Source organism: Rana temporaria, chromosome 8 (genome assembly GCF_905171775.1).
Source record: "Rana temporaria chromosome 8, aRanTem1.1, whole genome shotgun sequence".
In the NCBI taxonomy this organism is placed as follows: Eukaryota; Metazoa; Chordata; class Amphibia; order Anura; family Ranidae; genus Rana; species Rana temporaria.
In genome coordinates, this window is record NC_053496.1 from 13679400 (window position 1) to 13706887 (window position 27488).

General features: G+C 46.2%; 1 protein-coding gene and 1 non-coding gene across 3 annotated transcripts in view; both read left to right on the forward strand.

Annotated features, from left to right (window-relative positions):
* The first annotated feature begins 1029 nt into the window (after window positions 1-1029).
* Window positions 1030-27488, forward strand: part of LOC120946688 (pancreatic lipase-related protein 2-like) — a 30227-nt gene continuing 3768 nt past the window's right edge. The window contains exons 1-11 of one of the 2 annotated variants that reach the window (XM_040361314.1): window positions 1030-1085; window positions 5185-5233; window positions 10496-10650; window positions 12398-12523; window positions 13924-14058; window positions 14216-14324; window positions 20100-20219; window positions 21480-21596; window positions 21675-21793; window positions 23829-23967; window positions 25987-26098. In XM_040361314.1, coding sequence (XP_040217248.1) covers window positions 5185-5233; window positions 10496-10650; window positions 12398-12523; window positions 13924-14058; window positions 14216-14324; window positions 20100-20219; window positions 21480-21596; window positions 21675-21793; window positions 23829-23967; window positions 25987-26098 — 1181 coding nt within the window. In that variant the 5' untranslated portion in view covers window positions 1030-1085. Of the gene's footprint in view, window positions 1086-1139; window positions 1159-5184; window positions 5234-10495; window positions 10651-12397; window positions 12524-13923; window positions 14059-14215; window positions 14325-20099; window positions 20220-21479; window positions 21597-21674; window positions 21794-23828; window positions 23968-25986; window positions 26099-27488 lie in introns of those variants that run through there. The other variant, XM_040361315.1, reaches the window with a different exon arrangement.
* LOC120912494 lies at window positions 12579-12747 on the forward strand. The gene has a single exon (XR_005743090.1). It is a non-coding gene; the product is annotated as a U1 spliceosomal RNA (small nuclear RNA).

Below are 27488 nucleotides of genomic sequence, written 5' to 3' on the forward strand. Positions count from 1 at the left end.
AGGCTCAGCTGGGGGTGCTTTAACCACTTGCCGTCGCCGCACCGCCGAAATACGTCCACAAGGTGGCTCTCCTAGGCGAGACCACGTAAATGGACGTCCTGCCTATTAGCCGCCACTAGGGGCGCACGCGCGCCGCCGGAGGCGCGCGCGCGCGCCCCCCGCTCGCCCCCGACTCCCGTGCGTGTGCCCGGCGGGCGCGATCGCCGCCGGGCACACGCGATCGCTCGGTACAGAGCGGGGAACGGGAGCTGTGTGTGTAAACACACAGCTCTCGTTCCTGTCAGCAGGGGAAATGCTGATTTTCTGTTCATACAATGTATGAACAGAAGACCAGTGTTTCCCCTAGTGAGGCCACCCCCCCCCCCACAGTAAGAACACACCCAGGCATACTTAACCCCTTCCCCGCCCCCTAGTGTTAACCCCTTCACTGCCAGTGGCATTTTTATAGTAATCTAATGCATTTTTATAGCACTGATCGCTATAAAAATGCCAATGGTCCCAAAAATGTGTCAAAAATGTCCGAAGTGTCCGCCATAATGTCGCAATACCGAAAAAAAAAATCGCTGATCGCCGCCATTACTAGTAAAAAAAATATTAATAAAAATGCCATAAAAATACCCCCTATTTTGTAAACGCTATAACTTTTGCGCAAACCAATCAATAAACGCTTATTGCGATTTTTTTTTACGAAAAATATGTAGAAGAATACGTATCGGCCTAAACTGAGGAAAAAAAATGTTTTTCTATATATTTTTGGGGGATATTTATTACAGCAAAAAGTAAAAAATATTCATTTTTTTCAAAATTGTCGTTCTATTTTTGTTTATAGCGCAAAAAATAAAAAACGCAGAGGTGATCAAATACCACCAAAAGAAAGCTCTATTTGTGGGAAAAAAAGGACGCCAATTTTGTTTGGGAGCCACGTCGCACGACCGCGCAATTGTCTGTTAAAGCGACGCAGTCCCGAATCGCAAAAAGTACTCTGGTCTTTGGGCAGCAATATGGTCCGGGGGGTAAGTGGTTAAATACAAATTCCCCCCCAGGTGGTGTAATGTTCTTCATGTGCCACTTGCAGAAGAAGTAAGGTGAGTGTGATGTTGTGTGGAGTCCTATGCTGCGTATCGAGGCGATTTAGTTTGCATTTGTAGCGCTATACAGGTTATTCATTATGTCTGTTGGTTTGTTGCTTTCAGATGTTTTATATAAGTCTAGCTTAGGCCCCTTTCACACTGCTGCCACTTCAGGGAATTTCTGTATAAACTTGAGGTCTAGGGACCTCAACTTGCATCAAAGTCGGCCCAAAGTAGTGCAAGGACTACGTTGAAGTTGGTGTGACTTGAAGTCGCACAGATATGAATGGTACTCATTGGAAATCATGGGGGTACGACTTGTCATGTGACTTTGCAGTCCCAAGTTGCAGGACAAGTTGCACAAGTGTGAAAGGGGCCTGAGGCTGGCCACGTGTTATACAATTTTCTTGTAGATTTACCAAAATCAGTTGAAGATAAATCTCTAAAGGAAATTGTATAATAATCAGCCAGTATTGGTAACCTCTGCTGTGTTGGGTATGGGGTCCTCTGTATCATGTTGGGTGGTTGGTCTTTATTAGTGATGGACCTCATCTTCAATCTATTATGTGATCTCTCATAATCTATGGGCTCTGTAGTTGATGACCTGTGGAAATTTATTGAGCTGAATTGCCTTTTCCTCTAATTGTGACCAGCTTTTGCTTTTTTGGATTATGGGTACCCCCTCCCTCCTCCACCGTGTGTGTGTGTCTTTGTGTATAGTAGAAACCAATTGCTATGAGCCTGCAGTCTCAATTCACTAAGGCTACTTTCACACTGAGGCATTGCGCCGTCGATGGTAAAAAGCTGCTATTTTTAGCAGTGCTTTACGGTAGGGTGACCAGCAGGGCTCAAGTTCTGAGGGAACGTGTGGGAACGGAGTTCCTGCACTTTTTTCACAGCAGGAACTCAGTTCCCTTTGCAGGACTAGAGCAGCCGAGAGCAGCCGAGCCAATCCTTCACTAAGCGGCGATGCCCAGCTCGAGTCACTGTCAGGGGCAGGCGAACCTTAGTAATCCTTTATGTTACTGGCCGCTTTCTGTATATGGATTCATCGGGTAGTCCGTCACTTCCTCGATGCCGCAATGTCTCCTGGGAGCTTTTGTCATTGTTTCCAGGAGACATTGCGGAGGTCTGCCGCGAGTTATCACGGGATTTGAGTGGAGTGGATCTTGGGTGGGAGTTCCCACACTTTTCCCCCCAGGACTTGACCCCTGGTGACCAGACATCCCCAGATTCAGGGGACAGTCCCCTGATTGAGGACACTGTCCCCGGACCAAGTCTGTCCCCGGTTTTGTCCCCAGATTGGATTTAATAGGGGGCAGGGGCAATTTCAAAGACAGTCAGTGCAGAATTAAAATAAAATAAAAATAGAATTAAACATTGATTTCAATGGGCAGGGGTGCTTTGGGAGCGGTGTGATCAGTGCTTCAAAGATGTGGCTAGCAGAACCCAGCCCCCCCCCCCTTTTTTTTTTTTTTTTTTTTACCATCCTACCAGTGCCCTGCTCCAATGTGAAAGCTTTCTGGCTTTCACATTGAAGTGAAAGGAGAGGCTCTTTCAGGGCACTTTGCAGGCGCTATTTTTAGCTCTATAGCGCCTCAGTGTTAAAGTGGATGTAAACCACAATGTAGAGTATAAGATTTCCTATCATCTGTGCCCAGTCTTGCCACACAGAGTTATTCCAGCTCTGAGCAATCCTCTTTTAGACCCCTTTCCCACTGAAGCGTTTTTACTGCGTTTTAGTGTTAAAAATAGCGCTCATTAAACGCTCTCCATGCATCTCAATGGACCCTTTTACACTGAGTCCTGCAAGCAGCTTTTGGGCACTGAAAAAACGCTCCGAAAACGCCCCTCTCCATTGAAATGAATTGAAAGCGATGTAAAAACACCTTACCCTTTCACACTGAGGCACTGCTAAAACGTTAGGGTCTTAGTGGTGCTTTACCAGCACATTGGAATTGCAGATGAGGCTTCCCTCAGTGTGAAAGGGGCCTCATTGTTCAGTGAAATAAAATGGACTTGCAGAGAAAAACATTAGTCCGTTCTTCCCCCTTGCTGTGAGTGACAGGTTATTTACATATCTCATGCACTAGCCTGGAGACAGGCATTCTTATTTTTAAATCCCACCCCCACTTCAGGTCTTATAACAGACAGAGGGGAGACATTTGACAGGTAAGGATACATGCAGGAGGCATCTATATCCTTGTAGATCAGCACTATGGCAGTAATATAGAAAGGATGAGAGTGGGTTTAGCCCAGGTTCACACTGGGCTGCAGGAGTGAAGCCGTGCGAGTTCAGCTGAACTCGCACGATTTCGCTCCAGATTTCGACCTGCGATTCCAGAGACAGTTTCTGCACAGATGTCAATGTAAATCACGGCCCGAAATCGCAAAAGGTAGTACAGGAACTACTTTTTGAAATCGATGCGGCGTCGCACTGATTAGGACGGCGCCATTGCCAGCAAATGCCGCCGATTTGAGATGCGATTTGACATCTCAAATCGCATCTCAAATCGTACCCGTGTGACCCAGGCCTTACATCCACTTTAAAATAGCCTAAAGGTTGCCACTTTTTTGATCTGAAAGTCACGTGGCTTATTTTTTTTATTTTTGTAAATATCACATGAGATAATAAAAGTTAATCAGAGTGAAATGTGAGGTAAATACTGCACATTTTGTAAAAAAAAAAAAAAAAACAATAAAATCATTAACGTCAACTCAATAAAAACACACATTGGTTATCACCTTGTCTGCTGGCGGTATTTTTAAAAGCCCATTCACATCTAGGCGACAAAACGCCCGACGCTTCTCCTGCTAGAGGGGAGAATTCCTATTGCTGTCTATGGAGATGGTTCACATCTCATAGATGCCGTACGCCTGCCGCCTGAAAAAAAGTCCCGGATCCTTTTTTTTCAGGCGGCATTGGCGTTCGGCCATACAAAGCAATGGCAAGGCTTTGTAAAAAAAAAAAAAGTTACACACTCGCGGCAAAATACGCCGCGTACGTGGCGTACCTTGTCGCGGAGGTGTGAATGGAGCCTAAAATGTAATAAATAAAAAATAAAGGCACTACACACTGGGCGGGAAGTGAAAAGAATACAATGTATCCTTCTGGTATAGTGTTGGCCTGCACAAGGAAAGAAATTACCCAAAATAATGCAAAATTTAAGTGCCACATATTGCAAAACCTAAATATTTAATGTGTATCTATCATGCATTTTTTTTTTAACTCAAAATAATGCAGTATTTATCTCTTAGTAGCACTAACCATGTGCCTTATGTCTTCTGGAGTCTTCTGGACCTTGGGTGAGAGAGCTTAAATAAAAAAATGGTACAATATTTCTCTCCCATAGTCCTACATTCTTCCTATTGGCACAATTTTAAATATTATTTTGGACCATGCCAGTTACACTTTGGTACAACAATGTATGCTGACGTGGCGCTCTCATAGGACAGGACCTACAGGCCAAGTTGATATTCATATGAAAATGTCTAACGATCAGACTTTTCTGTGGATTTTGGGCGTGAACTTGTTCTGCATACACACGGCACAACATTTTCAGCCAACATTCACCAAACCACGTGGGGTTTTCAGCTCTTTACCGCCACCCTTTGGGCAACTTCTGCTATTGTTGTCGGATGTTTAGCATTGGTTTCCGAGCATGCGTGTTTGTACTTTGGACTTTAGTACACATGATCGGATTAACCTCCATCGGACACTTGTTGTCTACAAAATTTGAGAGCATTTACAGCGAACATTTGTCCTATGCGAAAGCGAAAAAAATTGTCCGATGGGGCGTACACACAGTCGGCTTGTCCAATTAAACAGGTCCGTCTGACATTTGTTGTCAAAGTCAGATCGTGTGTATGGGCCTTAAGGGTTGTGTGTGTGTTGTGTTTTTTTTTTTTTTTTTTTTTTTTAAAGACTAGACCCCTCTTCAACCGCTTGTCCCTTACCCAAGCTACTTAAATGGAGCATAGACTGACCTGGCTCCAATAGCTGCTGATTGAAAATAAGTATGTAGATACATCACTAGCTGAGGTTTCAGGTCAGAGGGTATACCAGCCAATGTATCTTTCAGCTGTAAATTGACAAATTTCTTTTACTTTTCAGATGATTTTTAAACTGGTTCTGGTGCTGTCCATAGCAGCTGCAATTAGAGGTAATGTTATTACTTTTTTTTATTTATATATACATTTCTGTTTTACCTGAAAGAGTGTTGCATTTAGACTTGGGGTGCACATAAGTCACATATTTTGTATTTGCCTTAAATCTCAACGCCAGTTCAACTTCTTTAGCTTTTTGGACAGAGCAGGAAAGGATGACAGCATTCTCTTTCTATCTGTGTCCTTATTGGGGAGTTAAGGATGAGTAGCAGGGTAGAGGCTTAAATAACAAAATATGTCCACATGGTTGCATGGCGCCCCACTAGAGAGGTTGCCTAATGTCTCTATTCTAGGAGAGTAGGCATTGGATGGACAGGATCATGATGTTGCTTTCTAGCCATTGGCTAAAACCCGGATGTAACGGCTACCCAGGTAGTGAGAGGGTATCAGCCGTTGGAGACGTTCTTTTTCCCTGGCAAGTTGCGATATGCAGGTACAGCCGGTATATCCCATCCACGAGATCCAGAGAGAGAGTCCTGTTCAGCTATAAAATGAGCAGAATAACAATCCCATCGAACGCCCTTTCAAGAACGAGACGGGGCTACGTTTTGAAGGGTCAAGTAGGACTGAACTTTTAATGCTACAACACCTAGCTTATATGTGGTTACAAAACTGTTACAGGAATAATGACAATCTCCGCCCCCCCTCACACAGTGGGGGGGCTTCAATACAGATACTTTGAAATAATGACATCTCCTTGAATTAATCACTTACTCAGTCTCTAGACGTTTCGGACCCGAGATCCACTTAACATGACCTGATCAGACACATTCCTTTATCAATAGAATTCAATTAACCTTTAGAACAATTGCACACTCACAGATGATATCGTTAGCATACACCTGACAGGAGGCTGTTAACTACACAAAGGAGAGTCAATTAGCTGAGGAAGGGGTGACATTAGGATAGAGTCACTCTACAATTAACCCTGTGTATGCCTCACTGCAGGATTATTATAGATGTCCAGGCAGAATAGTTCATAGGTCCGTTACACTACAATTCTCAAAAGTCAGTTCATAGAAATGTTATGACTAGTCCAGTGTTCAGCACTTGCTGGCTAGGGTGGTGATGGGGGGTGGAGGGCTTAGAATTTTACACTAAAGTACTAAGATTTTGCATAGCCTCAACAAAGAGGCTGAAAAAAATGGCTGGTGAGCTATTGCATTGATCATTCGTTCATTTGCATGTTAGTAGTTTCCTACTAATCCAGTGTTCAGCCCTTGCTGACTAGGGTATGGATAGACATGGAGGGCTTGGAATTTATACTAGTGCCACCAGATGGTTTTATTAAAACACAAAGGTGCCAAAAAAATGGCTGCATAGCTGGCTGGAGACTTGCGGTTAAAATGATTGTAAATGCAGAAGTTTTTTTTTTTATCTTGAGATGAGAAGCCTACTATCATGGGCAGCAGTCCCTCTAGATCTAGTGATGTTGCAGGAGTGTCCCGGCTGCCCAGGACTCCCGCCTCCCCTTCACACTGCTATCTGAGCCAATGAGACTCCATTGGCTGACTAACTTTGACAGCAGTGGGAGCAAATGAGGTGAGAAAGGGGGCGGGCCAGACCCCAGCTCTGTGTCTGAATGGACGCAGGGAAATTCAAGGGAAGGAGACCGCTGGTCCAGGTGAGCAATTGTGGTCTGGATGTGTTGGGTGCAAGCCACGACTCGCTGACGATATTGATGGAGAAAGAACGGCTGCCCACCAACAAAAAGTCAGTATAGCCACCAGGATGAGAACACGGGACCCAGGAGGCGACGAGTTTCACAGTGCTTCTTCAAACCTGACACAGGGAGCTGTGGCTCAGGTCAGGTGCCCCCATAGCAAGCTGCTTGCTGTGGGGGCACTGAACAGGAGGGAGGGGCCAGGAGAGAAGAATAGGAGGATCCGGACTGCTCTGTGCAAATCCATTACACAGAACAGGTAAGTATAACATGTTAGTCTGTTATTTTTTAACAAAAAGAAAAACAATCACTTTGAGAGTGGATTTCTTGCACTGCTGGCTTCTTCTCTGGCAACCTATACCCACACTATTGTTCCCCTCTGGCAACTTGTACCCACAGCATTAATCGCTACTAATGTACTAAGGGTTAACAGCTTTCCTGTCTGTCCTTGACTGACTTTTGTTGGAGTAAATTACGCTTGTCACAATTGATGTCTGGCATCAGAGGTCATTGGGAGCCCCTTGTAGCGATGCCCTTTTTGTAGACCGGGGTAAAGTCTCTAACGGTCACCACCATCTAAGACCTTCCATCAACCCACAACAGCTCATCGGACACCCCAACCATCCAACAGACATCCCATTTCCCAGAATAACCGAGACACATGGCTCTGAGTTCTGGTTTCAAATGAAAGACATCATTAATGGTTAGCTATCAAGTTTTTATATACAGTTCAAGCATGAAAGGAACAATCAAACTCTCCACCTACACATCACACCCTGGGGGGGGGGCTTCAATACACCTTCAGATGGGCTAATTGCTAAACATTCCAGACATTTCGGCGCCGGTCTATAATTAACATGACCTAATCACTCCACCTGAGAAGTCACATTCCTTCATTAACAGAATTCAAACAAAACACCATCACACAATTATTTCCCCTCAATCCACATCTTTAGACAGACGGTCTGTCTCTGACAGAAAGGTATTTACACCTGATCATCAATAGGCTTTAAACAGTGTTATCACACAATGAAAGGCCTTTCCGGAGCCAGCCTTATTTAACAACTCACTAGCCTGGGCTAAGCATTGAATGAGTCATTATTGACCGGTAGGGTCAGAATATTCTTTGCAGACATTAAGGAATGTATGGTGGATTACTGTCCATGCTAAAACAATCCAACATATGTCCGTTATCTCCTGGCTCAATCTGTGCCCAAAGTGACTCCTGTTACAGTCTCCTTAACATTTACTCCTTCTTCCAGTAGGTGAGACAATGAGGTCATCTCTGTTAAAGCGGTAGTTCACCCCCCCCCCCCCCGACACATTTTACCATCGAGACAGGCATTGTAGCGCGAGCTACAGTATGCCTGTCCCGATTTTTTTAACCCCGTACTCACCTTGTAGTCGTCCATCGTAGATTTCGGCTCCCGCGGGGAATGGGCGTGCCTATGGAGAGGGAGGATGATTGACGGCCGGCCCTGGCACGTCACTCTCTCCGAAGACAGCCGGAGTAGGTCTCGGCTCTTCACGGCGCCTGCGCACAGGCTATGCGCACGCGTCGTGAAGACCAAGCCTATTTCGGCTATTTCCGGAGAAGCGTGACGCGCCAGAGCCGGCCGTCAATCATCCTCCGTCTCCATAGGCACGCCCATTCCCCGGTATCTTCGATGGACGATTACAAGGTGAGTATGGGGCTAAAAAAAACGGGACAGGCATACTGTAGCTCGCGCTACAATGCCTGATTTAAAGGTAAAAGAAAAAAAAAATGTTTTTTTCCCGTCGATAGGGTGAACCCCCGCTTTAAGGTGTAGTGTAGGAGGAGCAAGTTTTAAGGAGCCCAGGTGTGGTTGGATAAGATGTAAGAGAAAGAGTTGGGCATCCTCTTCCCCTTGGGGGTGGGGAGACTTGGCTGGGATTGGATGGCCCTGGACCTCAATAACTAATGTTGGAATATCAGGCTAAATTGTGAACCATGAGTATGGCAATGTTGCTTCTTCCATCTAGTGGAATACTTGAATTGTTTACTGTGGATCCTTTACCCATTGTTTGGATTGAAATGAGCCAGTATCTAGTATTTTTCTCTTTACACTCAACTGGTAAAAAAAAGATGTTTGTAATGAGCAGCCTGCATGTGATGTACTATAGAGAGACGGTGAGAGCTAACCCGCTAATGCGCCAGGTTTGGTTCTTCAGTTGGACTCTTGGAACCCTAATCTGGACCATGAGAATTGTAGGACTACCAAAGTGCTCCAGGCATAAAAGGTGATTACTATGGACCGACGAGAAGGTCTAGGACCCACATCTGTGCATGTATAGTGTGGGCTTGAGTGGAGAATTCTAAGGAGTATTTATGAAGGCCCTGGTATGTAGGTGGGGCCCAACTGCATGTGCCGGCCATGTGAAGGGAATCTGAGCAGTCTGCTTACACCACTTGTGTAGAGATTTTAGCAAAATTGATATTGGCAGGCTTACTGCCTAAACTGATATAATTTTAGAAGTGAATTCTAAAGTCTCGTACACACGATCGGACTTCCAACCAACTTTTCCGTGCATTTTGGTCTGAAGGCTGTGAACTTGCTCTGCATACACACGGCACAACATTTTCAGCCAACATTTACAAAACCACATGGTTTTTCAGCTCTTTACCGCCACCCTTTGGGCAACTTCTGCTATTGTTGGCTGATTAACATTGGTTTGGAGCATGTGTGTTTGTACTTGCGTACACACGATCGGATAAACTGACGTAACAGATTTATTGACCAACAATTGGTGAGCATGAACAGCCAACTTTTGTCGTTAATTCAGCCAATAATTGTCTGATGGAGCATACACACAGTCAGATTGTCTTACGCAACACGTCCATCAGACAATTATGGCCATAAAGTTGGATCGTTTGTACGAGGCTTTAGGGTTGAAACATGGAAGCTACCACTGCTGACTTATTTTCAAAAGTCATTCTGGAGGTTGTCATCCCATTTTACTGAATTACCAACAGTGATTCTACCATAAGAAAAGAATGGGTGTCACCACTGTTAACCTCCTTCCTTTTTGAGAATGTTGACTTTTTGGCTGTCATGCTAATGATTGGACTTCAGAGTCTCTGTCCTGGGTCAGTTATGGAGATGACCAACAACCACTCCAATAACGGCATGTGCATGTTTTCAGGTCTGACTGAAGTAGAAGCCATTGTATGTACTGTCCCTTCACCTGGAATCCTATGCCTATATTGTCTTGTATCTCCTTGGTGATGGAGCCATTTATTCCAGACCCCAGCATTTTGCAAAAGGGGATCAGCAATGGTCATTTCCATTCCTTCTTTGGTTAGTAACGTAGTATGGGGGACAAAAGACTTGTGGATTGCATGCTTATTATGAGACAGTATTTTGAAACCTATCCAAGCTAGGATAAGAAGAATGATGCATATCAAGCACCTTCGCATTTCTTGTGTGGGTTCCATTTTTTTTTTTTTTTTTTTTTTTTTTTTTTTTTTTTTTTTTTTTTTTAGCTCTCCTCGGCTGCTCAGTAAATTTTTTTTTTTTCCTCATAATTGTATCTTTAAGGACCAGTCCATAATCGTGTGCTTTTGTTTCTCCAGCTGCTCAAATCTGCTACAACAGGCTGGGATGTTTCACAGATGAGCCCCCCTATTTCGTTTCACTCGCCAGACCTGTCAGTCACTTCCCATGGGCACCAGAGGTGATCAACGTTCGCTTCCTGCTCTATACTGTAAAGAATCCAAACCAGTACCAAGTAAGTCTGCTCAAAGTTGGATGTACACAGGAGAGGAAAGGTTCCCCTAACTAATATGTAGTTAAATTACTGAAAGCTGTCGGGTCTTATTGCTGTCTCGTCATACTAGGTATCTGACCTCTCTTGTTTGTCACAGGACAGAAAATGAGACAAAGCTGCTATTGGGGAAAATCTCCTATCGGGGACAGCCCTCACTGTCATTGGGACGGGAAATGAGAATTACCATGGGGGGACCAATGGCAAAAGCAAGGCAACTTAAGATACACTTGAAGGCCCTGCCTAGCCATACACTATAATTGTAGAAGGCATTTCAATGCAGTGTGCAACCTTGATAAACAGTTGGGTAGGGGGCTAACTGACCTCCACAATGTAGTAGGCAGACAAGCACTGTTGATAAATGAGCTGAAATGCTTGACGCATAACGATCTGAAGAAGATTGTACTTTCTTTCGCCCCCCCATGACTGTGCTGTTTCAGCATGTAGGGGCATTCGTAGGGGCATCCACAATGGCCCTACCAATGGTGTAACAATGCTAATAAGCAATGGTGGAGAAAGGGTTCACCACAAACTAGACGTGTGTATGTAATTTATTTTGTTCTACTATAAAATTTTTAGACTTGCCGGGTAAGTAGTATGCCTGCAGGTGCCATACAGTATGTTCAGCATACGTCAAACTGGCAAATGTGGCAGCTCGTATATGTGACCACCCAATAAATCTGAACCTGACATTTAATTAAATAACCCATTACAAGAAACTGTTTCCTCCTAGCTCTATTGGTTGTCCTCCTAGTTCTATTATACTGCAGACTATTATTTGGGGCCCCTATGTGTGCCTAAAAGGAAATACCCAGAACATGGCACCCTCTTAATAAAGCTTTAAATAAACTCCTCCTACCTTTTTTAGGAGCCAATTAAATCCCATTGCACCCTTGAAAAACATATGCTCTTCTCCATTCCCAAATGACAGTCCATGACAGGTGTATAGCTGGTGTGCCGTCTGCCCACCTGCAAACCATAACCCAACCTTTTTTTTTCCTTAACTTGCCTAAATACACCGCACCTTCTGGACTAAATGGCCCCTTTATTAATATATAACAAATTACTATAAAAATACACTCCATTTTTAAATGTATAAACTGACTATGTCTGAGGTTCATGAAGGAAGGTATTCTTATCGCATCGGCTGTACCACCACCACCTCGGCATTCTGGCCCCTAGCTGCAATACCGCCAGCTCAGGGACAAACTATTGCCACCTTCTTGCCAATGCAGACCGATAGACCAATATTTCCAGATAGGGAGGGTACCCATATCGAGGATGGGTCCAACCTGTTCCCACACCATATACACCATTCCAACCCTCATGAACCAGAGACTCCTGCTGCCATCAACCTAAAATGATAAACACACAACATTACACATCATACAGCTGAAATACAGGGTGGGTGGGAAAAACACTGCCTCTGTGTTGCCCCCAGACTGAACTGCCCCTGCCCCCCTAGTTACTAAATAAACTCAAGCCCCTTCTTGACCTGTCCCACTTCTACTACAGGAATTACCCTGTGCTACCTACACAACTGTCCCCCCCCCCCCCCTCCCCAATCATGTGGGCCCTTCTCCCAGGTTCCCTTTTGCTCCGGGTTTGTTCTTTCAGCTGAATAACCTAATTTAGGCACAGAACATACTCAGTTTTAGCTGATCTCGTAGCTGAGTACATCATTGTAGCTGATGTAATGTATCTTTTCCAGGTGATCAGCGCTCTCAATGTCTCCTCGATCTTTGGCACTAACTTTAAACCCAGCCGGAAATCCATATTCATCATCCATGACTTGGTGGAGACGGGGGACAAGCTGTGGTTGGTAGAGATGTGTCAGGTCAGTGTGACTGCAGGGAAGATTACCTTGCCAACTGTCCTATGAATTATGACCCATACTTGCCTGGCAGGGACACCATGATCATGAAGGTGGCTCTCCCAGTGTGAGGCTCGGCCATTGCACTCTGGCCATGCTGATCGTGGTGTCTTCCCTGCCGCTTCGCGGCCTTTTAGGTAGGATCAGGTGTAGTATCTGTTCAGTTGTCAGCGGAGCGCTGAAGCACCTCCTACATGGGGAGGGTGGATGCAATCCAATGATGTCATTGCACCTGGAAGGATGGTTTCAGCAGTGACTACGCCGTGCTGCCCGACAGTTACCGGGGGCCGGCCCATGGTCGAGTCTGAGCCATCTGGAAGGGTGCTCCTGGTGAGGATGGGTGCTGCGCTGGCCTTCTGGCTGGCTGGTGTAAGTGCTATCTCTGTCAGCAATCCGGTAGGAGGAGCTGGTACTGCCCTGAGAGTAGACGGGGTAAGGCCATGCAAATCCGCCAGGTTGACGGAGGGTCTGGAGGGGCTAGTATTGGCGGAGGCTGCTAACTGGAGCGGCAGTTCTCCCCAAGAAAACCTTGAAGGGCTCTTTAGCTGGCAGGGGTGGAGGGCTGCACTGGCTGGTCGGGGGGGTAGATTTGGAAGGAAAAGCCTATGGTGCATGTGCCCCTGGAGTGGCAGTCCAGGGGTATCTGAGAATCACTGTGTGTGAGGGACACTTTGATTTAAGGATACCACGGTCACTGCACCAGCTATACGCTTTTTTTAGCACCTGCCTCCTGGGCCGGGCCTTTTGGCTAGGACGGGAGGAATTTTTTTATTCCTGGCCGGAGGGCCTGGTCGTTGTTGAACACAATGACCACTTCTTTCACTCTTCTCTTCACTATCCCTTTCCCCCACTTTATTTAATGTATTGCCTATGTTTTGTCACGTTTTTGTCCTTCATTTTTTTTTCTTCTTTTTATTGTACATGTTTTGTGTCACTGTGTGATTAGTAGGGTGCGGGTCCTTGGGCCAGCCCTGAACGTCCTGGGAGTGGGTGGACATGGCCTTCTGGCTTAGTTCACTTGCTCTCATGGGGTCTCCCTTCGGGGGAGCCCCACCTAGTACTGGGAGGGTTCTGTTTCGGCAGTCCCTCCGAGGAAGTTGGATCCGTGTCGGCTTCGGTTGCTCGGACCACAGTACCTCAGTCCCTGTCTGGAGCCTAACGCCCCGGGGGATCAGGGTTTGGGTCCCTCTTCACAGGAGGACCACTTGATGTTGCACCCGTCTGCACGTTTTTGTGAACATTCTTTGTGTGTGCACATTTTTTCTGCACCGGGTGGAGTTTTTTGAGTGTGTTACACACGCCATAGGCTTTTAAAAAAAAAAAAAAAAAAAAAATTATGACCCATCTTTCCTCTGTTGTTGTAGGCTCTCCTGAAGGTGTCGGATGTCAACTGTTTCTGTGTAGACTGGAGTGGAGGATCATTTGCCCTCTACACACAAGCATCCAGAAATATCCATGTGGTTGGCGCTGAAATTGCTTTTTTCTTGCGCTTTGTACAGGTAAGCACCATGCCAGCAAGTTGTACTTGAGCTGCAGCTCATTGCTTCACTCTACCTTTTCTACTGAATTCCAAAAACCTCACAATATTTCTTATTGTTAAGCAAGGAAAATACAGGTGGAAAGTTGCATTCGATAAATTTTGTTCATCTTTCTCAGGCAGTGTTTGACTATAAAATGCATGACGTCTACCTGATTGGGCACGGCCTGGGGGCACACATTGCTGGTGATGCTGGAAGGAGCCAGAAGGGCATTGGAAGAATTTCTGGTAGGTGTGTTGAGATCTGATTTTGTAGCATTTGACATAATGCCAGCAGGTATACACTCTGCAAATTTTGACCGGTTCCTGATGAACCGGCTGAAATTTTCTTAGTGGGTGGCCCTGTCATTGACTCTCAAGTACACATAGGAGAGAGTTGGCGCTTGCACCAGCAATGATGTAGTACCATCAAACTAAAACAATGGGGGGGATTTTGAGAAGGAAAAGTTCAAAACCTATGTAGCGCCTGGTTACTTTAAAGTACCGGTGCTATTTAAATTTAGAGGGAGATCAGAGTGTAGTTAAACTCTGATCCAAATTGTTTCACTTAAAACGGGGTCTCTCTGTAGGCTCATTCTGTTGTACTGGGGTGTTCTTCCCACCCCTGTGGAGTCAAGATTTGGGTGCTCTTCCCCAGCAGTCAATCAGGAGGGTGTAGCCTCGCTGTGCATGCTGGGGGAGGGGTATTTATGGGGCAGACGCCATTAGTTCTGGGTTCTTCTTCGTCCAGTGTGGCACCCACCTTTAGGGTGGCCACATCACGGCGCCCCAGCGTTATGGCCTACCTGGCCGAGGTGTGCGTGCCACGCGGTGTTCCTGGTTACGGGACCATGTTGGTCCGGAACATTTGAGCAGCGACGTGGACCCAGTGATCGACTGGGTTCCCACCTCCTGAGGATCCCAAGCGGTAGTGCTGTTCGGTGGGGAGTACGTCTGAGGAGCACCAATGAGAGGCTGGCGATCCAATAGGATTTCAACAAACCACCGGGGATCAAGGTACCTGGACACTGAAGGATTGATCACCTGTCAGTCGGTACCTGGGTGACATTAAGAAGGAGATCCAGACGTAATTCACCTAAGGAGGATTACCTCCATAGCTACAATCCGAGAGGGCCTGTGGCAGAGGCGTCTCCCTGACGTTCACCAAGGAGGGTCTGTGGCAGAGACTTTATCCTACAAATGTTTGAGTGATACTCCAGCTGCCAGGTCAGTGAGAGAGGCCTGTCCGGGTACACTATTCCCACTCAGGCAGGAGTGGTACGGAAAGTGTTATATATGGGAGCAGGACTGTTCCAAATACTACACCTGAATCCGCTGTTCTTCTTGCAAACTCTATCCCTTTCATCACCAGTTCATTGTTTTTACCCGGCTGGGTAATAAAGAGCAAAGAAAAGACACTTGTTGCAGACATTCTTTTACTATTGCTATATGCAGGGCTGCTGCTAGAAATCATGGGGCCCCGTACAGCCTACCTGGCGGGGCCCCGCCAATATATTAAAACAAGATTTTCACAAAAAATACACAAAAATCATTATTAGCGGAAACAAACATAATGGAGAGCCTGTGTGAATTAACCCTTTTTTTAATAGTTTTTTTTTTTTTTTTTTTAAATGTATAATTTTTTATTTTATTTACAATAAATTTTTAACGGGACAAGAAAGCCAACAGTGCCACGAGAGGGGGGGGGGTGCATCACAGTGACAGGGGGGTGCACATGGGGGGGGGGGGGATCAGAAGTAGGCAGAACAAGGAAGGGGATTGGTGCGGGGGAAGCGATTACAGGAACAATACGCTGTGTCTGTGTCTCTCCCTGCAGCAGCTGAAAGCCAGGGGGAGGCAGAGAAACCAACTTTCAGCAGCTGCAGGGAGCCGCACGGGGCATATTTCTGTAATTGCACCTCCGCTGGACCTCACCCATTCCTCCTACTGTTTGGGCCCCCCTGTGTGCCCGGGCCCCCTATAGGAGGACTGGTGGTCACCCCCCCTCCCCCCATCAGCAGCCCTGGCTATATGCACCATTCCTCCCTAGGAATTCGGAAGAGCCACAAGGTAAATGTACCACCCAAAACAACCAGCAGCTCCTCCGGGGGTAGTGCTACACATAGGACTACAGTCCGTACTAAAAACACTTTGAAGGCAGCCCAGTGAAGTTGAGAAGAAGCAACTCTTGGATCAGCTGGGGGAAAAGCACAAAGGCACCACTCTAAGTGCAGTAAATTAAGTGCATTTTAATTACCAAGCAGACCATACATAGGCTGGTCCATTGACAACCTGGAACTGTCGTCATCCTCCCGACTCCCTGTGTGATTAAGGTCCAGGAAGCATTGGCAAACACCGGCGCAACACGCTCCACTACACCAGCCTACAGCCATCGTATTGGACTTGCTGCCCAACGTTCCGACAATTCATGTCTGACATGCTGGTTTTAACTCTACTCCTGTGAGTGTGTAGGCTTTGCTCTGCTTATTAAAATTCACTAATTGTAGCGCTACCCCTTCAGGAGCCGCTGGTTGATTTGGGATCAGCGTATTAAGTTACCTCTGTGATGTCTAGGGGTGAAGGTAGTGAGTAGAGCAGAAATTGAATGTCCAATCAGCAGATAAGGTTTTCTGAATGCTTTATTTCTTGGCCCAACATGACCAACATCAACTTGAGGTAGACAGGAAAGGTTGATGAAATAAAGGAACTTTGCGGTATCAGGCTTTGGATAGAGAAAAGCAATCCTGCTATTCTATAGTTGTATCAATGCGTCGCCACTCCAGCCAGAGTGGGTGAAGTGCCTCCGGACAAACCTCTGCCACAGGCCTGGCAGCCGGAGAGCCACTTAAGGTTGCTGGGAGGAAAACGAGTCTCTGCCACAGACTTGGCTCTAGTTAAATATTGGGGCCTCTGCCACAGGCCTAGTACTTGGTTAAGCTGAATGCTTGAGCAAATCCTCCCAGTAAATCACATTAGGGTCACCGGTTGACAAGTGTACCTGTGAACAGGGCCGGATTCCAGACAAGGCCAGGCCTCAGGGTGGCAGTGGGTGCAGGGGCGGCATTGCAGCTGAGACGAGAGGACACTTTTATTTCGGGAGTCCCCCCCCTGTCATGTCACGGATGGTGAGAGGAGAGAAAACAGAGGGAAGAGGAGGTGAGATGGTTCTCAATGTAATTTTCGGCAGCAGCACCCCCCAATGATCAATGTCATTTTTGGCAGCAACACCCCCCCCCCGCCTCTCAATGTCATATTTGGCAGCAGGACCCCCCCTGCTTCTCAGTGTCCTGCCGAAAAAGTCCCCCGGCGGATAATGTCCCCCGGCGGATAATGTCCCCCCTGTACTGCGGGGGCGGCATTGAAGGACCCGGCCTTGGGGCGGCAAAGGGAGTAAATCCGGGCCTGCCTGTGAATGTCCCGGTCCCCAGATCCCCGATGGTTCGTTCAAGCCCTTTTGGATAACCTGCCTCCGGATTCTCCTCAAGCCGACCCCCCCCCCCCACCGAACAGCATACAGCTTGGGATCCACTCAATAGAAGGGGGACCCAGTAAGTCACTGGGGCCACTTGGTGGCATCAGTTGCTCCAGGCCAGGAGGGCCCAAAGTCAGAACTCCGCATAGCGGGCGACCCCAGGCCAGGTAGGCCATAGTGGTGGGGCCCGCGATGTGCGTACACCCTAAAGGTGGGTGCCACACCTGGAACCAGGAACCCGCGAAGAACCCAGAAACACGGCCTCCACCACAGAAATCCTCCTGCCCCGGGAGGGAAAACTCCTCCAATTGGCTGCTGAGAAGCGACTCCGCCTGGACCTCTCTGGCGCCACCTGCCGCCCAGAGATGGAACTGCATCCCTGGAACGCAGACTGACCCATAGAACAATCCAGATTTGGCGACAGCCAAATTTAACAAAATTAAGAATGAGGGCAAATTATCTCTTTCTCCCACTAACTTTAGCGTAGTGCCCTTTCTGAAAGTAAAGGGGGCGCTACATAATTTACTGCACTTAGAGTGGCACCTTTTTGTTCTTTTTCCCCCAGCTGTCGCTGACTCTCAGCTAACATCTTTGGCTTGAAAAATTTAAAGAACCAGGCAGAAAATTGTCATCTGGTCATTGCATTCTCACAATCAGATGCAGCCACGGTTTGGGTGTGATTCATTGTGTGTGTGTGTGTGTGTGTGTGTCTTTCTCTTCTATTTTCGTATGGTGATCCAGCCAGTAAGTCTGTTTTTTGTTCTTTTGAAAATAATTAAATTTCTCTCCAGCAGCATTAAAAGGATGAGGCAAACCATTTAACACCCGCAGGGGTGCTTCCATTGATTAGCATTTTATTCAAGTAAAAAAAAAACTTTATCCCAAAAGGAAAATAAAATGTGCAACTGCTTATAAAGTGTGAGCTGGAGTTTGGCTTTAAATCTGCTAGTACATCTTAACACTCCCCCTCCTCCAAGACTGACAATGCTGGTGTCCAAAGATTCTTCTTCATCCTTGGTTCACACTGGTGTGTTTTGACATGTCAAAATGGCGGCAATTGCCCGCAATGGCACCATTTTAATCGGTGCCACATCTGCGGCGCTGTACCGATTTCAAAAAGTAGTTTCTGTACTACTTTTCTTTATCGTACACCACGGGACATAGAGCCAGTCATTACATAATGGGTTAAGGGTCACCAGTGGTGATTGGACACTGCCACAACCAATTGAAGACTGTTTCCCCTCCATATAACCCCTCCCATCAGGGAAGTATCTGTTTTTTTTTTCCGCCAATGTCTAAGGTGTTGGACGCGATTAGGATGTGCTAAAGGAAAGCTCTGCCGAAGAGACAATCTGGGAGTAAAAAGAGTTATGCTTTCGGGTCCATCCAAGACACTTAAGTTTTACGCCAAAACTGGATGGGATATGGGTCTCATGCATGAGGTGTTGCCTGTAATGTCTCTTCGGAGGACTGGGCTCCAGGGTCCAGCACTTTCGCTATTCTATGCTAAAAGTCCTGGTAAGAGTCCTTTTACAAGGCCCAGGGGAGAGGTCTCCTTTAAATAGTAACCCATACCCCTGAAGGTTGGCACACAAAACCCGCTGTATGGGGTGAAGATTGGTTCTGGCTGGTTTCAGCAGAAAAACCCACAGCGGGGATACCCTGGAGAAACCTGCACAGATGTCTCTGTAATCGCGGCCTAAATCGGGACTGACAGGCGGGAGTGAAATCGTTCAAGTTCAGCTGAACTTGCACGGCTTCATTCCCGCAGCCCAGTGTGAACCTGGGCTCATCCAGATTATGGGCACGCTCAAACAGGAGGCGTTACTGGCCAGATCACCAGGTGAAAACACATGCAGCCACCACATATTAGTAATCTGCAATATGCTGCATCCTTTGGGTTTATTACCACTTTAGCAAATCCCAGGCTATGATTGAACACCAACGAAAGGAAGCAGTGGCAGAATAAAGTTAACCTTGTTTGAGCGCTCCTCCTATTGCCATGTTCTTGTGAGCACCACTTCTCCTGGCCCTCGGCTAAACAGTGTCTGAGGCCCAGCAACATCTCTTAGTAATACGCACTGGCTGCCACCCAGGGGGTAGTAGCCCCAGGAGAATAACATGTCTAAAAAAGCGACCCAAACATTTATCTTCTCCCCAGCCACCTTCTGTGTGCTCCTTCCCAAGGAATGGCTGAGGTCAGATAAATATTCATAACTTTAGTGGCTGACCCTCCTAACTATTTATGGAAACTTCTTCCAGAGGTAGACAGGAGGAATCGACCACCAAGCTTGGGGAAAACCTAACCCATGGGTCTTCAAACTACGGCCCTCCAGTTGTTCAGGAACTACAATTCCCATCATGCCTAGTCATGTCTGTGAATGTCAGAGTTTTACAATGCCTCATGGGATGTGTAGTTCCGCAACACCTGGAGGGCCGTAGTTTGAAGATCCCTGACCTAACCAGACCAAAAAAATAAATTTAGACTGACTAGGGCAGGGTGCTGTTGAGTATCGGTAAAACCTGTCAAAGATTTTTACTTGCCTATTCAGGTTTGGATCCGGCTGGTCCCCATTTTGAAAATGCCCCACCTGATCTGAGACTGGACCCTACAGATGCAGTTTTCGTTGATGCCATTCACACAGATGTGTCTTCTGATGCTTTTCATCTTGGTAAGGTTTTGGCTTCTGCACAGTGTTAATCATTTCATTCTAGAGTCTGTGTGGGGTTGTGTGTTTTTTTTTTTTTTTTTCTTATTATTTTGGTCTTCTGTAAATTGGAAGCAGAACATCGGCTCTTAGAAATTTTCCTCATAGGGAAAAACGATGGTCTGTAATGATGCACCCCGTTCTAATATTTAGTTGACCTTCAGAAAGTATATGTGCTAGATGTAGGTTTTGTCTTTTGGTAAAATGCATTGTAATCACAGGGAAGGCAAAACTAAGGTGGTTAAGGATCTTCTCAGTTTTAATAGCTTCAACTATTTGACATTTTCTTGAGCAAAAAAAAAACTACTAGCTGGAAAAATGGCTTTGGATACACTAACAAAACATGTTCTGATGTCAAAATTGTTAAATTTTTTTTCATACGTACTTCCAAATCTCTATAATTCAATACAGTGGAAGCTCGGATTACGAGCATAATCCGTTCCAGGAGAATGCTCGTAATCCAAAGTACTCTCATATCAAAGCAAGTTTCCCCATTGAAGTCAATGGAAATTAAAATAATTTGTTCCGCATTGACTTCAATGGCATGCAATAACGCATGCAGTCAGAGGTGGGGGGGGGGGGGTGGCTCAGAAACCCTCAGAAGCGGCCGGAAAGGCCAGAGGACAGCTCGGCTGACCTCGAAAAAAGCTCAGGAACGTAGTATTTCCGAGTCTTTCCGTTCAGCTCTGCTTGGCTCCGGCGCCCCCCCCCACCTCAGGTCAAAAGCGGTACTGCACAACGCTGTTGCTTGAGTCCTGTTCGTTTGGCGAGACAACACTCGCAAACAGTTAGGATTTTTCAAAATGCAGTGCTCCTATTGCGAAACTCTCGTTACTCGCAATCCGAGGTTCCACTGTATACTGTTTTCCATATCCACAGTATGGGGGTTTCACAAGTCTTCCAAAGAAACACTGAAGGGTTTTCCTTTTTGTAGGAAGTGGGTTTTTTGTTAAGCAGTGCTGCTCATGGTAAACATTTTAAGGGTGAGCCCACAAGTCCTGATTCATACCTTTTGCAGATTTACACTACTGTCCATTCAACATGGTTTCCTATGGAACACTTTCTGTAGTGGAGGGAGCGCTAAAAATGCATAGGTGTGGCTCAAGCCTTAGTTGACCCCCCCCCACCCCCCCCCAATGGCTTGCCATTATTTCTCTGTAATTGTGCAACTGCATCTCAGTCAGTCTCCGATTAGTATCTTTAACTTGCCTTTGTGTGTGTTAGGTTTTGGCATGAAGCAGACAGTTGGCAATGTTGACTTCTTCCCCAATGGTGGTGAAAAGATGCCCGGCTGTGAGAAAATGTCTTTTAGATTTGAAGATCTCGATAACATGATTGCAGGTAACATCGTGGTTCCCAATTACTGTACACTGTTGTCGTGGTCAACAATGGCTTACAATTGCACACATTTATTTTCAGAGCTTCATGAGAAGGTCTTCTGCAACCATCAAATGAGTGTCCAGTTCTTTACAGGGAGCGTCCTGAAGCCTGACGGTTTAATTGGTTACCCTGCTTCATCGTACAGTGCTTTTCTAGAGGTTGGTCTTAATGCAGCTCCCCTACCCTAATGCAAAATTCTCACAATACAAGAAAATGGCAATGCTAGTGTAGCGCCTTGCTCCTGTTGGGCTGGCGCTATTTTAAATTTAGGGGAAAGTCTGAGAGTTAATTTTACTCAGACATGTATAATTTTGAGCAAATTTGGCCTCTGTTCCAGCCATTGCTGTGCTGTGAGTGACCACTATTTGCCTGGGGTGTAGTTGGTACTCCAGTCCAAGGGTGGCAGCAGCTAGGTCAAGGTGATTTGGGTACTTCCCCCCTCGGCAGCCAATCGGCGGGGGTTGATCGTCCCGCTGTGCATGTTGGGGAGGGGTACTTAAGGGGCAGACTTCCTTGGACCTGGGTCTGTCGTCCCACCACCTCGTGTGTGTGTGTGTGTGTGTGTGTGTGTGTGTGTGCGTGTTCCTGTAATCCTGGCTCTGGATCACGTTGGTCCAGGTTTGCGATCTGTTAAGTAGGCCCAGTAAGCAAATTGGGTCTACATTTTTTAGGGTGATCCTGTGCCCTCCGTCCTGGAGGGAGGAAGCTGCTTGATGAAGGACCTGTCATGGAGAGGACCAAGCACGAGGCTGGTGTCTCAAGAGAGGCCTTGAACTTCATCGTAGGATGCACCGCTTACTGAAAGGCTTGATAGTGATTGCCTGTCAGTTCCATTACTCCAAAAGAAGTTAGTTTGGAGAGATCTGGGTGCTGAATCCTGTGCTACAAGCATTTTGGACCGAAAGTGTCTCCATTTGTGGGAAGGTCTGAGGCAGTGCCTGTACCCTAATCCGTCTGCTAGGCTAGTGAAGTGGAAAATACATTGATGAGTAGGCGTGCTTCCTTTGCAAATTACATCTGTCATAGTATGCTCAACACTTTGTTCCAGTATAGAGGAGTGACCGTTGAATGCTGGTAATAAACCCCCCTCCTCTATCTTTTTTTTTTTTTTTTTTTTTTTTTTTTACCCTTCATCAATGTGGGCAGCTTGGCCTTTTTAAAAGGCAAATTGTATTTGAATGATGGTTAAGGGTTGGGACTCCAGACATTAGATTTTATTGCAGTCACTCTCCAAATGAGGAGTCTTACAATTGCTCAAGACAGATGGGGGACCTCCCAGTAGGGATACTTCTGGTGAAGGGGTGTGTGTTTTGTTCCCCCCCCCCCCCATACCAACAAAAAGGGAAATCTTCCCAACGGCACATGGGATGTCAAATAACTCGTCTTCTACAAAAGTTTTGGTTCTAGATCAGTTTTTTCAGTCAAGGCACCCTTTTAAAATGCTACACAATCCCAAGGCACCCTATTCTAAAATGTAAAAACTAAACTTTTTTTGTTATGTTGCTGTGTTATGTAAAGCTATCAGTAGGACACGCAACATGAGAGGTACCATATAAGCCGATCCGAATATAAGCCGATCCACCTAATTTTACCACAAAAAAAATTGGGAAAACATATTGACTCGAGTATAAGCCTAGGGTGTCCATCTGCATGCCTCACTGTGCCCATGACTAGACTGACGTTTAACATGGGAGTCTATGGAAGGAGTGCCTGGCTTTGAAAAATCGGTGGTCCCCAGCTGTAGGTCCCCCAGACAACAAACTCTGCACACTTGTAGAGGAAGTGTGGGGCTACATGTGTGCCAAGTTTGGGGTCCAGGGGACCTACGGCCGGCCAGTACCGGGTCCCCAAAGTCTGGGAGATTAGGTGCAAAAAGGTGATTTGAGTATAAGCCGAGGGGGGCATTTTCAGCACAAGAAAAATTTGCTGAAAAACTCGACTTATACTCGAGTATATACGGTAAGTTATTCTTCCAAAGTAGATATACCATCGCACACTGGTACTGAATAGTAATGTTTCTCTTCAGTGCTGACTGAGAGGGGCAGGGGATGGCAAACAAGGATGCTTTAGCTCACTTGGATCCTGATGGCACAGATAGGATGGTAGTAGAAACTTCACAAATCTGGCAGTTTATAGATCACCCCCTATAAGCGCTACATTTCAAAACATGCCTTCTGAACTTTTTCCTTCTAGGGATTTGGGTTCCCATGCACCAAAATAAGTTGTGCCTTCATGGGGTACAAGGCGGATGAATATGTGCTTGGTCATTTTCAAGACTCTACAATCAACCAGATCTTTTCCCTGAACACCGGAGACCGTTCAAATGTCCTGCGTAAGTAGAGTCCTTCTAGAAAACGAAGGTTTTTGGTTCGAGCAACCAATGGCAGAATCCTTCAGACCTCTTGTGTTTGAAATTCAGACTTGGCTGTTTACTGTAGATCTGCTTCTAGCAGTGGCGGCTGGTGCTCAAAATTTTTTTTTTGGGGGGGGGGGGGGGGGGCACAAACGTAAAAAAAAAAAATTGCAGCCTTACTGTGCCCATCAATTGCCACCACTGTGCCATGCCATCAATTGTCGCCACTGTGCCCTTTGTCGCCACTGTGCCCTAAGTGTAGAAATACGGTTACATTTAATGAAGGTACAACATTTAGCAAATCACATCACATGGTTGATAATTAAAACAAACACATCCTAAGTATGCAAGCATCCAGGGTAAAGCTGTCCACATTCCCCCGCACCGCCATCAACGCCATCTCCTCCAAGTGGTTCAAGCCTCACTTTTTGATCGCTCTACTGCAGGGTAGTCTTCCCGGTCACGATTGCAGAATGAGAGCCGGTGGTGCGGGGGATAGTCTATGTCGGGGATAAGCAATTAGCGGACCTCCAGCTGTTGCAAAACTACAAGTCCCATCATGCCTTTGCTTCTGGATGTCATGCTTGTGGCTGTCAGAGTCTTGCTATGCCTCATGGGACTTGTAGTTCTGCAACAGCTGGAGGTCCGCTAATTGCATATCCCTGGTCTATGTGGACAACTTCACCCAGATGACTGTTTACTTAGATGGGCCTCTTTTAATCGTCAACCATGTGAGTTGCTAAATGTTGTACCTTCATTAACCACTTCCTTACTGGGCACTTATACACCTTCCTGCCAAGACAAATTTTCAGCGCTGTTGCATTTTGAATGACAATTGCACGGTCATGCTACACTGTACCCAAACTAATTTTATATAATTTTGTTCCCACAAATAGAGCTTTCTTTTGATGGTATTTGATCACCTCTGGGATTTTTATTTTCTGCAAAAAAAATTAAATGACCGAACATTTTTTCTTTTTTGTTACAAAACATTGTAAAGTGTTTTCTCCTTCACTGACGGGCACTGATGGTACTGCACTGACGGGCACTGATAAGGTGGCACTGATGATGGGAACTGATGGGTGGCACTAATGTACTGTAATGTGTTGTACTAATGGGTGCCAAACAATAATGCCTGCCAATCAGTGATGCTCATTGTGGGCCCTGATTGGCATCAATTTCTGATTGTCATCCCTGGTGGTCCAGTGTGGGCATCCTCGGGGGGGGGGGCCTGCCCTCATAATCGATCAGCACAAACCCCCCCCCCTGTCAGAGGAGCAGGCGATCGGCTCGTGTATGACAGACGCGAGGTGAGGAAAAGCCGATTACCGGCTTTTCCTGTTTTACATCGTGATTGGACACGGCTGATCATGTGGTAAAGTGTCTCCGTCAGACTCTTTATTCTAGATCGGTGTTTCGGGGTGTCACCCCGCAACAACGATCGCTGCGATGCGCGCCCTCGCGCAGCGGCTCAATATCCTGAAGACGTCTGGTCAGGGTATTGAAACCACTTTGCCGCTGTCATTTTGTAATAGGGCGGGCGGCAAGTGGTTAAAGTAACCATATTGCTACACTTGGAGGTGCCGCTCTTCTCTTTTTATACTCAGTAGCTCCTGATAGATTTTGCTTCCAATTCCCTTGTGGAGGTTTCCATTGGTGGATGGACTTTTTATGGGTACACAACCTATTGCATTGCTATAAATTTTATATGGACTATAAACTGAAGAATTTATGAATAAATGGCTGTGGAACCAATCATCTGAGTTTCTATTTCTTATGGGGAAATTTGCTTTTGATATACAAGTGCTTTTGGATTATAGGCATGTTTCCGGAGCTAATTAGGCACGCAATCCAAGGTTTTACTGTATGTTTGTTGTGACCAACTGAAACTCCTGTCGCATGTACACTAAGATGTCCCTTTGCAGGGTGGTGCAGATATTGAGGTTTTCCATAATGCCAAGAGCGATATTCCTCTAACAGAACATTTCTTATTCCTAGGCTGGAGGTACAACATATCTATCACAATCATGGGCTCGAAATATGTATTGGGGACTCTTTCCATGTCTCTTTGTGGAAAGGATGAATGTTCCGGTCTGTATAAAATTTACAGGTATGTTGGACTTCTCCTGGTCTTGGGCATGGTAAAGGGAACCTGTGAGAATCCTTGGCCTAGCATGCATTACATTCTATGTAAATTCCTTGTTGACGCAAGTCCTTGCCAATCTCTTAAATCTTGCAGCGGTCATTAAAATCCCTTGTGATTCCACCATGAAGGGCCTTACTCAAGCCCTTCCTGTTACAGGGCAACACCACCCTGTGCCTGCATAGTCGCATGGACTTCCAATGGAGAACATCCGTGACCATTTCAAAACACGTTACGTACATAGGCATGATCGGCCACTGTTGTCACGATCAGGGCTTTTTTTTCAGGGGGAACTTGGGGGAACTCGGTTCCACCACCTTTGGCTCCGACCCTTTGGTGCCTGCTCACCACAATCACTTGTAAACACAGAAGTCTGGTTTCTGTGTTTACAAGTGACAGCTCTGCACTCTGTGTGTAACCCCCCTGAACTCTGTATTCTGTATGTAATGCAATCCTGGTATTTAATGCCCCTTTAAGACCCTTCTACTGTTTGTGAAATCTGGACGGGGTCGTGGTTGAGTTCCTGCACCTATTTTCTGAGAAAAAAAGCTCTGGTCACGACCAGTCATCCAATGCTGGTGTGCCTGTAGACCGGATGTGAATGCAGAAGATGAGTTCTGTGTTTTGGGGGGGAGATGACTTTTCTTTTCTTCTCCCCACCCATAGTAAGTGAAAGATTAAGTGAGTTTACCCTACAGTAAGGTGAAGATTATGGAGTGAGTTCACATCTGCTAGATGTCAATCCTATCCGACCCTATCTCCAACATTGGGTGATGATCATCCATGGACAAGATGCTGACTGCAGAGCTGATGTACCTCCTATGGCATATGTAATGTGCATGTCTGACAGACCCCAAATAAAAAGGTTCATCCCTACCTTTTTGAAATGAGGACCCTGGGCCAGATTCACAAAGGGGATACGACGGCGTATCTCCTGATACGCCGTCGTATCTCTGTTTCTATCTATGCGACTGATTCATAGAATCAGTTACGCATAGATATCCCTAAGATCTGACAGGTGTAATTGTTTTACACTGTCGGATCTTAGGATGCAGTACCGCGGCCGCCGCTGGGGGGAGTTCGCGTCGTAAACCAGCGTCGGGTATGCAAATTAAGAGTTACGGCGATCCACGACGGATTTTCGCGTTCGCTACGTCGCCGCTAGTCTAGTTTCCCGTCGCAAATTTAGTCGTCGTTTTGGGTGCCCTAACTTTAGTCAGCAATCGTATTGCTGTCTAAAGTATGGCCGTCGTTCCCGCGTCGAAATTTAACTTGTTTGCATAACACGTCCGGGAATACGGAAGTACGCTACGCGCGTCGCCGTTCGAAAAAATTACGTCACGGCGCGCAAAGCACG